Here is a 16,810-nt window from a genome sequence, read left to right on the forward strand (position 1 = left end):
GTTTTTGTTTTGTTCTGTGTTTTTTTTTTTTTAATTACGCACATTTTTCAGTTCAAGCTGTCTTTTTTTTTTTTTTTTTTCAATAACTAAATTATAAGAATTAATCAGATGTATTAGAGTAAATTCAAACAATTATTTGTGTTGGTTAAAACTGAATAAGTACCTGTATTTGGGTCCCATTCACACTTGTTAATGTGGCTTTTATCGAGGTCCCAGCAAATGGCGACAGCCCCATTACAAGTGATAGGAGGCTTACAGCTCCCGCAGCTAATCATGGCTGTTCACGTGTAATTGTTCATGGAGCGAATACATGCGAGCAGCCATGATTAGCTACGGGAGACGTCAACCGCACTTTGGGGCTGCCTACCGCAGCTGATCCATGGGAACCCCTTCTGGGTCCCCAGCATGTAAATGCTAATGGCCCCATTTGAAAGTGTGAATGAGGTCTTAAAGGGTAACTCCGCTTTTTTGTTGAGGAAAAAATTATTCTCCTCCTGCGTGATCTATGTACATTGCAGGGATTTCAACACACCTTTTTTGCAGATTCCTACCTTTTGTTATTCTGAAGAAATAGCTGAATCTGTATGGGAGTGGATTTGTAATTATCAGTTGCTGCACCTGCAGGGTTCTCATGAGGAAAGTGGCAGGGTCTGCATCCTTTTAGACGTGATTTCCCTTTGGGAGTGTCTCACGGAAAATGCCATTTTTTTTGTTGCAGGGGATGCTTAAAATCGAATTTGTATCTTAGTGCAGACTTCTGGGAAAATCAGTAAGCCAATCACACAAGCAGGAAATGACACATCTGCGGGGTGTCCTGTACACCATCTGTGTACAGAATGCCTCCAGGTAACCATATTGGATTGCATTTTGCCAAAAATCTGCAGGAAAGGAAAGGTCATATTTAACATTCAGTTACCATATGGCTTGAGTCACAATTGTGTGCGCTATAATATATATATATATTTTTTTCAATTTGCAAATTTTTTCCCCCACAAAAAAGGAGTTACCCCTTAAACCCCTTCATCGAGTTTTCTAACTGCATATTTCTTTTCTTTTTTTTTTTTCAAATGTTTTCAAATTGTTTTTGTATCTTTTTGAAACTTGCCTGCTGTTGTTTCCCTCTCCCAGCATTTCCCCGAACGTCCGCTCAGAGAGGGCACACTGATTTACCACTTGACCTCCTGACATAAGGACTACATGTCCCATAATCCCCTTGGTTTTTTTTTTTTTTTTTTTTACAGAGTATGCTTTATTGAACATGCTCAGGCACAGTTCGTCTGCCCAGTAACTAGATGGCTTCTCCATCCAGCAGTCCTTGAACTGACAGCAATAGCAGAATAAACCTGGGAAATTAATTACAAAAGAAATGATATAACTTAAAATTGAAAAAAAATATATATCTTCCATACTTTGAAATGTCAATATTTTATTTCAAGTTATGTAATTTTTTTTTTCTAAATTTGCCAGCCTTTTCCGGATGCTGTCCTTCTAAGGTCTGGTGGGTGGAGAAGCCATCTGAGCAGGCAGTCTGTGCCCAGAGCATGTTTGTGTGGTTGTAGTCGGCTGGCAGACCTTTCAAGGCCTTGTAGCTGTTCTATGGATGCTCCACAAGGCAGCTTAGCCATTCTATGGGCCCCCACAAGGCAGCCTAGCCATTCTATGGGCCCCCACAAGGCAGCGTAGCCATTCTGTGGGCCCCCACAAGGCAGCTTAGCCGTTCTGTGGGCCCCCGCAAGGCAGCGTAGCCATTCTGTGGGCCCCCGCAAGGCAGCGTAGCCATTCTGTGGGCCCCCGCAAGGCAGCGTAGCCATTCTGTGGGCCCCCGCAAGGCAGCGTAGCCATTCTGTGGGCCCCCGCAAGGCAGCGTAGCCATTCTGTGGGCCCCCGCAAGGCAGCGTAGCCATTCTGTGGGCCCCCGCAAGGCAGCGTAGCCATTCTGTGGGCCCCCGCAAGGCAGCGTAGCCATTCTGTGGGCCCCCGCAAGGCAGCGTAGCCATTCTGTGGGTCCCCGCAAGGCAGCGTAGCCATTCTGTGGGCCCCCGCAAGGCAGCGTAGCCATTCTGTGGGCCCCCGCAAGGCAGCGTAGCCATTCTGTGGGCCCCCGCAAGGCAGCGTAGCCATTCTGTGGGCCCCCGCAAGGCAGCCCACAGAATGGCTACGGTGGCAGCATAGCCATGCGTACGCTGCCCCCGCAAGGCAGCGTAGCCATTCCGTGGGCCCCCGCAAGGCAGCGTAGCCATTCCGTGGGCCCCCGCAAGGCAGCGTGGCCATTCCGTGGGCCCCCGCAAGGCAGCGTGGCCATTCCGTGGGCCCCCGCAAGGCAGCGTGGCCATTCCGTGGGCCCCCGCAAGGCAGCGTGGCCATTCCGTGGGCCCCCGCAAGGCAGCGTGGCCATTCCGTGGGCCCCCGCAAGGCAGCGTGGCCATTCCGTGGGCCCCCGCAAGGCAGCGTGGCCATTCCGTGGGCCCCCGCAAGGCAGCGTGGCCATTCCGTGGGCCCCCGCAAGGCAGCGTGGCCATTCCGTGGGCCCCCGCAAGGCAGCGTGGCCATTCCGTGGGCCCCCGCAAGGCAGCGTGGCCATTCCGTGAGCCCCCGCAAGGCAGCGTGGCCATTCCGTGGGCCCCCGCAAGGCAGCGTGGCCATTCCGTGGGCCCCCGCAAGGCAGCGTGGCCATTCAGTGGGCCCCCGCAAGGCAGCGTGGCCATTCAGTGGGCCCCCGCAAGGCAGCGTGGCCATTCAGTGGGCCCCCGCAAGGCAGCGTGGCCATTCAGTGGGCCCCCGCAAGGCAGCGTGGCCATTCAGTGGGCCCCCACAAGACAAGTGTATTTTGCAAGAGATTCTATTCTTTTTCTGAATGGATAACCCTGAGAAGGAAAGCAGTCAGTGTTTCTAAAAACATGTAAGTGATGCTACAATGTATTATTTTTGAAATAAGTTTATCAACACTTTATTTTGTAGAGAGCTAGGTATTACCCCCATTGCCATGAGCCATGGTGACTGTTGTGGCACCTTCCGTGGTACGACTTTCACAGGCTTGAAGGCTGATTGAGGTTGTACATTTTAGTTGAATTTACATTTTTGAATATTTTTAGCAAAATAAGAGAATGAAAGTAAAATCATTTTGCCCAGAGTTCTCTCTAAATTGTATTTGGTCCTGAATGAACTACAGGTTCCAGCGATACACTTCTTCTAGCAAGAGGAGCTTTGAGCCACCCTAACAGCATCTGAACTCTAGTTGTCTTTTATTTGTGTTCCTGAGATAGAGAACAGCATTGCCAGCAGAATCAACATTGTATGTGACCACCGACAAAGAACTGTAGACGTAAAAAAAATCCAATTTCTACCTACTCTTGCCGTTCTCCAGTGCTGTCCCCAGCTTCCTGCTCACTCCAGTGCTGGCGGTCCTGTTCCAGGCAGAACGACGCTTCCTAACGTTTACACACCCCCTGTGGGGGGGAAGTGGGGGGCTGCTTGTTATCACGCATGCTGGCCTCACAGTACTCCATGACTGAATGGTATTAAAGACTCCCATCACACCAACACGCACACCAAAACACTTTGCACTGTTTACAATTTTTTTTTTTTTTTATTGAAATACTACAAAATGACACTTCACTCAAGTCTCTGTACTGCATAGACTTATGTTGCGGCTCAGTATAAGGCCCAGCTCCCTGTTTATAACAAAAGGAAATGGGACGCCATACACCAAAGAACATCCTAAACTACAAAACTGTAAAAAGCAGCTGCAACCTGGTTCCTTGCAGGCCACGCACCACTAACGCGTTTCACACCAACTTGGCCATAGAGGACCTCAGGCCTGTGGTCGGTGCAAAATGCGTCACTCGGGCATGACAGTATAAGACCCAACTCCCTGTTTATAACAACAGGAAATTGGACGCCACACACCAAAGAACATTCTAAACTACGAAACGGTAAAAAACAGCTGCAACCTGGTTCCTTGCAGGCCATGCCCTTCTAACGTGTTTCACGCCAATACGACTTGGCCATAGAGGACCTCAGCCCTGTGGGTGGTGCAAAACGCGTCACTCGGGCATGACAGTATAAGGCCCAACTCCCTGTTTTTATATCAAAAGGAAATGGGACGCCACACACCAAAGAACATCCTAAACTACGAAACGGTAAAAAGCAGCTGCAACCTGGCTCCTTGCAGGCCACGCACCTCCAACGCGTTTCACGCCAACAGGACTTGGCCATAGAGGACCTTTTATGACTTAGCCCAGTGGGCGGTGCAAAACGCGTCACTCGGGCATGGCAGTATAAGGCCCAACTCCCTGTTTATAACAACAGGAAATGGGACGCCACATACCGAAAAACAACACAAACTACGAAAGGGTAAAAAGCAGCTGCAACCTGGCTCCTTGCAGGCCACGTCTCTAACGCGTTTCACGCCAACAGGACTTGGCCATAGAGGACCTCTTATGACTTAGCCCTGTGGGCGGTGCAAAACACGTCACTCGGGCATGAATTGAGAGCCAAGCTGAAGCCAATTTTCTCTTTCGTTCATTCAAGGACACAGCCATGCTTCATGACGGATGGGGTTTGAGCAGGACATCTCCATCTGCAGCAAGGAGGTCAGTTATTTCTTAGCATCTCAGGAATTAGGATGTGGAGCTTTCAAGCTCCTAGTTTTTGCTATTTTGTTTGCTGATATTTCAATTTAGTTTTTAGTTCTTGTCGATGGATTGAAGCCACTTTTTTATTGTGTCTTAGTTTGGGCTGTTCTTTGCTGTGCGGTGTCCCATTTCCTATTATGTGACTGAAGCGAGCCAGGATGAGCTCTTTTGAATGCTGTCACCTGCCAGCAGTAAGAGCCGCTGGACTACCTTGGAACGGCGCTGTTAGCCTTTTTCGTTAAGGTCCCAACTTCCTGTTGCCACAAATGTGCTTATGAACGGGTTAGGTATGAAGCTGAGCTCAGTAACACGGGGACATGAACCCAAACCAGCAGGAGGAAAATTCAATACTAGATAATGAACGACGCTCAAGCTGGGGAAGCCAAACTCCCGCAGTCACCAGGGAGAAAGACGCAGGCTGCCAAAAGCGCTCATCCGAAGTGATGCATGTACAAAATCAAGGAAGTGCCGCACTCCCGTCCAGCCAGCCTAGTGTAGACTTCAAAACAGCCTAAGCCCATGAGTCTCCACGGTAGCCACGCCCTCTGACATGTTTCGCTCCGCTCACAGGAGGTTAAACAAGGGGTCAGGACAAGAGCGTGGCGCTTCTTTGATGTTACTGAGCGTGGTTAGGTAGCGAGTCATTGAACAGCAAGAAAATTTAAACATGCTTGGGATAAACAGATTTATATTTAGACAAAAATGTGTATTAAAAATAACAAAAAAAAAAATGAGCACTTGATGGACAACTTGGTCTTTTTCTGAGGTCACTCGTCTGTGTTTTTGTTACTTGCTTGTAATCCAGTGCATAAGACTTATCTTTTGACTGGTGGTAAGTGCCCCACATTGCAGGTTTCTTTTTGCACTTCATTGACATCGGTCAGTGCCGTAATTGATGTATCATAACTTGTTAACTAGAAGAAGCAGTTCTGAACAGCCAGAGTTCAAGGTAAGTCTGGAGCCTCCAGTGGTTTTTTTTTCCCTTCAATTGTCTTGCCTGAGACTAGTCTGGATTTTAATTTACCAAAATATTGAGATAATGACACATGGAACAAATGCTTCCATATTTTTAAGGTGCTGGATGAGCTGGAGGGACTCAAGAAGGAAGTGAAAGCCAAAACCATAAACCTGGTGAATCTGAGCACGAAGGTGGAGCAGCTGCGTATACAGCATGGTGAGGAACTCTTCTCCCACTTATACATTGACCAAGCGGTGGGTGGGTCATTTAAAACTGTATACATTCCATAGATATAATTGTTTCCCAGTAATATTCTACAGCCGCCATAATGATTTTGTCATGTCACAGCAATTCTCATGCGGAAGAAGCGTCGAGAGAAAGATGGTCACAAGGACCCTCTCCTGGAGGAGCTGAACAATGTTCTGGATAGTGCCCGCAAGCAGATCAGCTCTCTGAACAAGGAGATTGGCGAAACCAAGCACAAGCAACAACAGTTGATCAAGGTGGCCGAGATCCTAGGTGTTAGCCCCATGGATTTAGCAGACAAAAAAGAAACTTCTAAAGAAAAGGAGAAGAGCCCTATATTTTATAGGGTAGGTAGTGTTCAGAGGTCCTGTTCTTCAGGCACCTCTGAAACTATAACACCTCCTGACTTGTCAGCAGCTCTATATGTTTACTGTGATGTTTCTCCAGCCACATTATTCCATTTGTTCTTCTTTGCTTAGATGCTCCTTCTTTCCTCTCTAGGACTCCAGTAATGATGCAAAATTCAGTGGAAGCATCAAGGAGAAAAAAGACTCAAAGACTAGTCAGGACTCCAAAGAGAAGAGGGACTCGAAATCCAGCAGAGACTTACCACCTGCAACTGGTAAAAAAGCGGACGTTAAACCCAAGAGCAGATCAGATTCTTCAGGGGATGTTTCCCCTTCTGTCAGCTCTCCTCGCTTGTCCATAAAGACAGAAGATGACGTAAAGCCTAAACGATCTTCAAGATCCCCAAAGCTCCGCACTGACAAGAGGAGTAACTCAGAATGCAGCTCACCTAGCTCGTCAAAGTCTGAGGAAACCTTGAAATCCCAAGACAAATCCAGGTCAAAAAGTCCACGGTCTAGTGCTCCTTCTTCAAAGGTCTCCCCCAAGAAAGAGGAACCATCTCCTTATGAAGTTGGGGACATATTTGAGTATTATGATTCTGGTGGACATTGGTGCGAGGACTGCAATAGCGTGTGCATAAGCGTACTTGACTTTATTCTACACTTTCACGATAGCAAGCACAGTGAGGTACGGATTAGAGGACCGCTGTTATTTCTCAGTGTGCAGGTGGAGGGGAATTTTGTCTTTACTATATATAAATTGTAGTTCTGAGTACACACATGGTAAGCCTTTTTATAGAACTCAATTACATTCTCATCGTGTTCGTATTTTTTGTGTTCTGCAATAGTGTTTGAAGCACCCGAAGAGGCCTTGGGTGAAGCCAAAAGAGCCTGAAACCAGTAGTTCAAAGAAGCAGAAGGTTAATGTCCCACTAAAAGGTGAGTCACACTGTGTACATGCTTAATTATTGTTACAAGAGTGTAGTCAATGTCCGTGACATTTCTGTTCTCGGCCCCTAGGTGCAGAATTCCTATTTCCAACTAAAGGCTATTACTGCTTGCTTTGCGATCAGTCCTTTGCAGATCATGTAGGTGCTGACAACCATCTCCGAACTTATTCTCACAATGAAAAATTTAAGGTAGGTTTTTTTTTTTTATTTCCCTTCTGTTGTTTCAGAATCCACATGGCTGGGTGAAGGAATGCAGGAAGATTGGCTGGATGAGTGTGAAGCAGTGGCGTGATGTTGGTTAAAGCTGAACTTTACCTTTTTATTCACTGTTGTAGCAAGTTCTCTCTTATGTTAAAATTGTCTGCTCTCAATTCATTGCAAACACGCCTCTCCACAATATAATCTTTGAGGCTGCAGCAGCAGTTTTGAGCCATCCTTAATTTACTGTCTGAATCTACTTAGTTGCTTCTTCTGCTGATCTGTACGGTTGCTGGCCTGCCTCTTACAGCTTTTGACTTTCTCTTCCATCAGTCATTTTTGCTTTTCATTGTGTGTTAGCGTGATCTTTAGGGCTGGTGTCAGTTGCTGTACTACTGTTCCCAGAGCATTATGTGAAAGAACACATCATTAGCATGCTCCTCCTTACTAGTCACTGGGTGCTGCAAACTTTGCCTGTGCAATCTGCTGATCAGTTGCTGTATTAGATAGTTATCAAGCAACTGATCAGCAGATTGCACAGATATTTTTCAGTGGCTAGCAGGGAAGAGCATGGACATCTGAAGGGATGCTGGGGATGTGTTCTTTTATATAATGTTTGGAAACAGCAGTACAGTGACTGGGAGCCCACCCCATTAAGGTGGCCAGCATTTACATAAAACCCTGCCAAGAGGCAGTGGACTGCTTGGGAGGGCTTTTGAAAGAAGATCCGAGGCAGGGTGCAGTAATGTTTGCAGGAGGCTGCTGGGCACATGCGCCAAATCAGACACTGATATCAACAGTGGGCCCACCCAGAGAACAAGAAAGAAGTTAGCCACCAAATACTTGTATTTCTGAAATGGGAGTGTGGGAATTCAAGCATGGGTGGACAGAGCAATGAGATTGGCAAAACAAAAACCCAAAAGGAAGGAACAATATCAATATCTTATAAAAAGTTGTGATAAACAAAATAACCACAAATAATAGCGCAATCCTAAATTGAATCAATAAATTAATTTGCACAATATATATAACCACCACCAAATATGTGCAAATTAATAGTGCAATAACATAAATAAGGGATCTCAATATTGTCCATTCAAAAAAGTCCATATATCAATGATCCTCCTTCATTAAATGTGATATTCAGTGCTCAGAACACCCCATCAAAATGCACACTCACCATGTGCTAGTAATTAACCAGCATATTGGTATATATCCAGCATTCACCAAACAGACTCCAAAAGAAGATCCTCGTGTGTTGGTTATCAATCAGCATATCAATATATATCCAGTATTCCACCAAACAAACTCCAAAGGAAGATCCTCTCATATCCAAATTAGCTCATGTGGGTAAAGAAAGAACTCGCCATAGTGTAATATTATCCAACAGATTTATTGTAAAAAACCCCCCTTAAAATCACACTCACAATAAGTAAGAGTAAAGCATTTGTTACATCAGGGCTCAGAGCCCTGTATCCAGCGTCTCACCAGCCTGCCTGCACGCAAGATGGCGGTAGTGCGATCACGTGATCCGGACATGTGCGTGGTGACGTCACCGGCTAGCCACACCCTAACGCGTTTCGTCCAATGACTTCCTCGGAAGAAGTCATTGGACAAAACGCGTTAGGGTGTGGCTAGCCGGTGACGTCACCACGCACGCCGACGCACGTGTCCAGATCACGTGATCGCACTACCGCCATCTTGAGTGCAGGCAGGCTGGTGAGACGCTGGATACAGGGCTCTGAGCCCTGATGTAACAAATGCTTTACTCTTACTTATTGTGAGTGTGATTTTAAGGGGGTTTTTTACAATAAATCTGTTGGATAATATTACACTATGGTGAGTTCTTTCTTTACCCACATGAGCTAATTTGGATATGAGAGGATCTTCCTTTGGAGTTTGGTGGAATACTGGATATATATTGATATGCTGATTGATTACCAACACATGAGGATCTTCTTTTGGAGTCTGTTTGGTGAATGCTGGATATATACTAATATGCTGGTTAATTACTAGCACATGGTGAGTGTGCATTTTGATGGGGTGTTCTGAGCACTGAATATCACATTTGATGAAGGAGGATCTCAGTACTTCATTGATTGAGGATCATTGATATATGGACTTTTTTGAATGGACTATATTGAGATCCCTTATTTATGTTATTGCACTATTAACTTGCACATATTTGGTGGTGGTTATATATATTGTGCAAATTAATTTATTGATTCAATTTAGGATTGCGCTATTATTTGTGGTTATTTTGTTTATCACAACTTTTTATTATTTACAGTTTTTTAATAATAGCAGCACCTATTAATTCTATCCACTCTCTGTTATATTGGCGCAATGATGTTGGTATAGGAGGAGTGTCATACTCATAGAGACATTTCTTTGGTGACTAACCTTATAGTGAATATAAATATCTTACTATAATTTCATAGATGTTGGTGGTGTAATATGAGGGTGGGGAGGGGAAGGTCCGCTTTATAACTTCCCTTCACTTAAGGTATGGTACAACTGTTGGAAAACTTCTGACCATTTACTAGCCCATGTTACTTTCACATGGCATTAATCTGGGAGTAGAAAATGCAGCTTTGAAAGTGCTTCTAGTTCAAGTGAGCAAAGCCTGGTCATGTGTTCTTTGTTGACGAGCAACATCGAAGTCCAGAATAGTTTATTATCCTTTTCAAAAATCTTCAGACCAAGTTTCTATGGTTTTGGTTACTTGGTCAACACTGGAGGGAGCCCGAAGCAGCAGTTTCTTTGGAAGTGGTAAGTATTTTAACGTATCCATTATTTTAAATGTTACCATTCCAGCATTGATGTGGATTGATATGTGGGTATGGATCCACCTCAAATACTTATTTAAAATTGATAATAGACCTATACTTTTATGCCTCTTTGATAGCCAATGTGTTTGAAGCGGTCCTTTTAAACCCCCCAATTTTTTTTTTGTTTTGTTAACACCTGCTTACCTGGTTGGGGGTCCTGCACAGGTAACATACTCACCTGAGGTCCTCCACCCTTCTGTCCCATGCTAGGTCTCGTACCTCCATCTTCATGCTTGACGTCATCGCGAAGCCACCATCTATTCTGGGTGCAGCTGGTGGCTCTCCCAGTAACTCACTGCATGGCCTGCCACCCTCCTCATTTCTCGGTGAAAGCCAGTGTCTTTTGAGATACATAACGTTCATCTCTCAAGACAAACAGCATGCAAATTGTACTTCATTCTCCTAGGCCAGTGGTCTTCAAACTGTGGCCCTTTGCTTGCCTTTATCTTGCCCTTGGGGCAGTATTTCTCCCACTGATGCAAAGCATTATTCATCCCACTGACACAAAAGATACGGCATTCTTCCTTCCACTGACACCAACAAGGGTGTGCTATTACTCCCACTGACATAAGGCACTATTCTTCAAACTGACACCAGCAATTCGGCACCCTTCTTTCCACAGACAACAGAAATGGAGCTCTGGTTCTCCCATTATTACCAACAGTGGGGTGCTATTCCTCCATCTAATGCCAATGAAGGGAAGTTGGTTATAGCCACTGACGCTGTGAAATTTTCTACAAAGTGCCCCCCCCCCCCCCAAAGTCTGAAACCCAGTAAACTGGCCCTTTTGTGTGGATAGATTGGGCACCCCTGGCCTAGGTGAATGACGTGTGTAACAGAACTGGAACCCAACTGCACTAGGGTATTACCGTTAGACGATCAACGGACACCACCGCTGACCATACAAGACTAGACAAGACCAGTCTTGAAGGAAACCAGAAAATAGACTGCTTTATTTTATTATAGATGCAAGATATATACACAGGACGGGGCAATACACACCCAGTAACAAGAAACACATCAGCAGGCAGTCCCATCAGGGGGAAGGGCTGCTGGAAACACCCCCCACCAAGCCAGTACACAAACACATACATCCCATAATAGTTTGCTCCCAAGCAAGACGCACAATAAAACAATGGGAAACAACCACATGGCATTAAACAATGAACAACCCCCCACCTATATATGTCTACACAATATCAGGACATCTCATCCTGCACCCCTAACAGGCACAGGGTGACTTACACATAAGAGTGATATGGGGAGCTGAGATGGGTCTCCCTACCTCTCTAAAGTGAGCTGTGTTCCATGGGACCCCCACCCAAAGTGACTCCTGTCACATCATGTACAGAGGGAGGGCCAGAGGAGTTTTTTTTTAAAAAAAGTAAATGGGGGTGCAGCGGAGGGAATATGAGGAAGAGGGTGAAGATCTACTTTGTCAAGAAGACTATCCACATCCAGCCAGCAGCTGGATTGTTGTAGAAATGTGACAAGTTATTTGCAAGTTAAAAACTTTTTTTTTTGTTGTATTTGTTTTGGATACAGCAGGTTAGTGTTAAAACCCCTGTCCCATTCAAGGGATTTCCCTTCATTTCCAATCTTGTATGCACACAAGGAAATGAGAGGAAGTTTCCCATCAGTATCACAAATAGGGTGAATCTTGAAGACAAATTTTATCTTTTTGTTTACAGACAATTTTATTAAAAGATAGACAACAGTATAACCACTTGAAGATCAAAACAGCTCAAGAAAAAGGCACATAGGTGAGAAACGGTAGTATGAGATACAAGCGTAAAAAAGATAAATGCACGTACATGAATGAGGCAGTCAGTAAGAAATACAAAACAACCAAGCTGTTAAAGATTGGAAACACATCGAGCCATGATAGAGCAGACAAGTTTTATCTTTAGATGTACTTTAGGGCTGTATGCAGTATGGGACATGCAGGAGCCATACCTTTTTTTTTATTGCAGGCCTGAACTTAGTGAAGCTTTAAAGCCTTGTCTATATTGTTCATAATTTTGTTAGGAAATGTCTAGTGGTCATTCCTGTAAAGCACTCACTGCCATCTATATTCAGCAATGAGAAGAGTGCTAAGTGTACTGGTGGGCTCTCCTTGTCTTCTAAGGTGTCCAGAGGTCTAGAAAATGTATTTTCAGAGATCTTTTCAATTCCTTATCTTTAAGTGTTTTGTTGTCCCTAATATCCAATTTAACAGCTTCTGTAGTCAATCCCTGGCCTGCTCTCTTCCTGATGGCCAGTGTTTGGTCACCAATAAAAATGAGCTGGGTTTGGTCTAAAACAAGTTCAGCAGAATGTGTAGGAAACTGTCACACGATCTCATCCCCACAAGCCAAGTCTGCTTCGACCTGGGAACGCCCTGCAGCTGCATGTATACATAGGGGTGGGGGATGCTTGTGACATCATTTGCCTAATATGGCTATATTAGGTCAATGACATTGACCAAGTATGGCAATCTGGCCATATTGGACCAAAGAGGTCACAAACATCCCTGCCCCCGTTTGTATGTGAAGTTGCGGGGTGGGGAATGCCCTAGCTGCACCTGACTGAGCTGGTAGGGATGCAATCATATGACCGCTTCCAACTGACTTTGCCAAACCGAGTTCAGACCTACCCTGGCTCCTCTCTAATCACCAACGAGAAGGAGCAGACTAGGCAATTTTATGGATTGTCCTCAAAAGTTGTGGTTGACGTTTGCCTAACGGAGCACATGAGTTTTTTTAGGTTATCTCGGGGTTCTGTGGAGATGAAAATGGAGTTGCCTATTCTGTGGACCTGGAAATTCCCTTGGAAACAATGAGCTCAGGTTCACTTGAGGGGCTCAACACAGATGTTTGAAGGATATTAAATGCTTTGCAAATGCCTAATTCTACTGCTTATCTTTCTGCTGTTCCCATATTGAAGTAACTTCTGTATAAGATCTGATTGTTTTCTTCTAATAAGTAACAGTTTGAACTCCTTTTTTTTTGGGGGGGGGGTTCCTGTTTTGTTTCTTGATGATTTAAAAGTTAATGCTCTAATATTTTTTTTATTTTATTTTACAGAAATTTACAGATGAGAACATAAATTATGAAGTGTTTCGTCGTGAGAGAAAAAAGGACCGCTTGTCCGCAGCCCAGGCGGTGGCGCGCAAGCAAGCAGAGCAGAAGCGTAAACTACAGAATGAAGAGCACAGCCGATCAAAGAAATCCAAGAAAGACCATGAGGAGGACAAGAGCAGCAGCAACAGGCGCAGGTCACACATATCCAGCACAATCGTCAAGCCTGAACAAAAACAGAAGTCAAAAACTCCAGATAAAGAGCCGGTAAAATCTGCCACATTTGGAAAGTTTACATGGAAGTCAACCGACACCAAAAACCAAGAGAATGGCAACACACAAAAAGTTGAGGAGGCATCAGCGAAAGAAAAAGAGGAAGAGGCCAAAGGGCATAACACTAAGCCAAAGGGAATTGAAATTAAGCTTCTGGGTAAACCCAGCAATTCCCAGGGTAAAAGTCCTACTTCACCTTCTGGTACTCCTACTTCGCCTTCCGGTACTCCTACTTCGCCTTCCGGTACTCCTACTTCGCCTTCCGGTACTCCTACTTCGCCTTCCGGTACTCCTACTTTACCTTCCGGTACTCCTACTTTACCTTCCAGTACTCCTGCTTTACCTTCCAGTACTCCATTTTCTAGTACACCCTCGTCGACAATCTCCACACTGACCACTGCTTCTATTGCTGCTTCTTTTATCACACCCTCTGCTTCCAATACTCCACGTATCAAAGTTAGACCGAATCTACCAGTTCCTTTGGCTCTCCTAAGAAAGTCTAGCGTAACTGTAAGCAAGCCTGCCCCTCTAAACACGTTCTTGTCCATAAAGTCTGCTGATGCCACATCCAAATCTTTACCTGTAGTCAAAAGCACTGCTCAGACTGTTCTGCCAGAAGATATAGTTTCTAAAGCTTTTGAGGGTGAAGAGGTGGTTTTAAAAGAAACCAAACCACAGCCTGTTCCAGCAGACACAAAAAAGGATGATACTAATAAGAATCCAGAACCTATTGCAAAGGCTCCTCTCCAAACCACTACTACATCTCAGCAGACTAGGGTCGGTGATTTGTACGATATGTTCTTTAAAAAGGTAACTACGGGCCCTCCTAATCAGGGTGCCAAAGTAAAGGCTGAACAAGACCGTAAGGCAGCGCCTTCTACAAAGCCTGCACCTTCTACAAAGTCCTCGCCTTCTACGAAGTCCTCGCCTTCTACGAAGTCCTCGCCTTCTACGAAGTCCTCGCCTTCTACGAAGTCCTCGCCTTCAACGAAGCCCTCGCCTTCAACGAAGCCCTCGCCTTCTACGAAGCCCTCGCCTTCTACAAAGCCCGCGCCTTTTACAAAACCCGCGCCTACTACAAAACCTGCATCTTTTGCAAAACCCGCACCTGTTACAAAACCCGCAACTTCCACAAATCCCTCACAAACCATTTCAAGCAGTTCCAATAAGTTAGCAGAGAGCAAAAGTTCTGAGAAAACCCAGCAAGATAAAAGCAGTTCAAGTCCAGGCCATGCAGCAGCTCTCCGAATATCTGAGGCTCAGAGTAAGAATGTTAAACCTGAGCCAGCTAAAGGAGTTGCAGCCGGTTCAACAAACAGTACGTTAAACGTTCAGAAAGTAATTGGGCCCTTACCAAAGAAGGAGATGGACCCTGCCGAAACAAAGACTGTTGCTAAACCTGAACAAGCAGCTTCTAAATCTGGCCAGGGTCATTCTCTGTCAATGAACCCGCTGACTGGTCGGCTGGAGTATTCATCTGTGCAGGTTTCAAAACCTAAAGAAACAAGTAAAACACAACCCCTGGAAACAAATAAACCGAATCCCCCAGAAACCAAAAAAGTATCTGTTATGCATATCCAGAGTATAAGGCAGATAAAACCATTGCTTCCAACCCCAGTGGCTGAGGTGCCACCAAAGCCCTCTTATAATCCAACTTCCAAACTGAATCAAAAATTTAAAAGGGAACCATTGTCTCTGCCCACCTCTTTGTTTGGTCACCTATCAGACCCAGGCTATAAAGACATAAAAATCGCACCTATTGTAACTCAGAGACTGAGCACTGATCAGATGAAATCTACAGAAAGTCATCCCCCGCCCTATAGTGCTTCTGTCAGTAAACAAACAATGCAGCAAGAAATAGACTCGTACTACAAGCTAATAGCTGCTGAAGAGGACCCTGCAGATTTAATACCTTCTGAAGACGAAGATCCAGAGGAAGAGGTTGCAAGTGCTCCACACAAGGTGGAGATTCCAGAAAAGAAGATAAAACTAGAAAGTCCTGCACCGGCCATGCAGGCACCTGCTAATCCCACGGTGCCTGATGTGGCCAGTGAAGACAATGATGATTCTGATATGGCCTGTGAAGTCCCTGATGTTCCTGCGAGTAACTTTTCCATATCAGGATTGGGAATGGTACAGTCCAGTTACAGTTTTTCCCCAACCTACGGGGCCAAATCCAAGCAACCCTTCAACGTCTTGCGTGGAATGGTTTTAATGGATAAAGATTATACAAAGAAAACACCAACAAGCGCCCCTGCAACCAGTTATTCTATGGAAGAATTGGAGGCATTAACCACATGTGACTCTGATTAGACCTGTGTCCTGCATTCGGACGTTCCATTGCAGGTTCTGCTCCATCTGAAGGATTTACTAACACAGGATGTTTAAATTTTGTAAATATGAAGTGTCTGCCAGAGGTTTACCAGTTACATGATGACTCTGCTAGACTCATTTCTGTTTGTGAACTGGTTTATGTTGGCAATGTTTGTTTTTCTTGAGTAAAATGTGACTTTTTTTTTTATTACGGTCCACAACTGTTCATCAGTTTGTATTTAATTTGACATTTCTTTAGTGTTCAAGAAAATTCTTTTTTGTTCAAGAAAATTATAATTTTTTTTTTTTAAGTAATTCTGTATGTATATTTTCTGATGAAGATCTGATCGTATAATATTCCATGGCAGAGTTTTGAAACTGTACTCCCTTTTCAGTTCCTCACACCAAGCTTAGATTTGCTATGCTTTTTAGCAGAGTCTGCTTGCGGAGGTCCAGGAGAACCGGCTTGTATCTCGTTTCTAATGTTGTAAATATTCCCTGTTGGATTACCTTTTATAGTCATGTCTCCATTAGTCTTCATGTTCTTTTAGCTCATATGTTTGCATGTTTCCATAATATCTCAGATGTTCCACTTTCTGGCTGGTTGAGGATAATGAAGGACGTCCTGCAATATCTGGTAAGGTTACAAATAAGTGGGCACTTTTATTTTGTTTTTCTTTCCCTCAGGACCTGTTGTTTGACTTGATTTATGTCCACAGATGACTGCAGAGTTGCGACAATAATATGCTCTCGCTTGCTACTACTGGTCCTTTCCTACAGCAAAAGGTGTCCCGTGGTTTTGAACCTTGTGTTTTCATCTTATATTACAAAATGTTACACAATGCATATTGAATCATGTGTTTCAATTAAAGGTGATCCATAACAATTCACTTTAATATTTTCTTTTGCTTGTATGATTATTTGAAGCAATTGGCTTTTTCCTTCCTGTATTTCACAGTGTGCAGCTAGAATATCAAGGTTTTGTTTCCTCTCTAGTTTCC

At 44.5% G+C, this 16,810-nt stretch overlaps 1 protein-coding gene across 2 annotated transcripts in view; it reads left to right on the top strand.

The window, feature by feature from the left end:
• Window positions 1–16,705, top strand: part of ZNF318 (zinc finger protein 318) — a 37,381-nt gene extending 20,676 nt beyond the window's left edge. The window contains exons 5-11 of one of the 2 annotated variants that reach the window (XR_016308142.1): window positions 5,709–5,808; window positions 5,941–6,185; window positions 6,340–6,873; window positions 7,034–7,124; window positions 7,206–7,324; window positions 13,230–16,446; window positions 16,529–16,705. Coding sequence is in view for 1 of the 2 variants with exons in the window: in XM_089660918.1 (XP_089517044.1) it covers window positions 5,709–5,808; window positions 5,941–6,185; window positions 6,340–6,873; window positions 7,034–7,124; window positions 7,206–7,324; window positions 13,230–15,809 (3,669 nt within the window). In the remaining variant the exon portion in view is untranslated. Of the gene's footprint in view, window positions 1–5,708; window positions 5,809–5,940; window positions 6,186–6,339; window positions 6,874–7,033; window positions 7,125–7,205; window positions 7,325–13,229 lie in introns of both variants that reach the window. The other variant, XM_089660918.1, reaches the window with a different exon arrangement.
• Window positions 16,706–16,810: the final 105 nt, after the last annotated feature.

The sequence above is a fragment of the Staurois parvus genome, unplaced genomic scaffold (genome assembly GCF_062004578.1).
Source record: "Staurois parvus isolate SC_StPar_1 unplaced genomic scaffold, SC_StPar_1.0 ptg001288l, whole genome shotgun sequence".
NCBI classification, from domain to species: Eukaryota; Metazoa; Chordata; class Amphibia; order Anura; family Ranidae; genus Staurois; species Staurois parvus.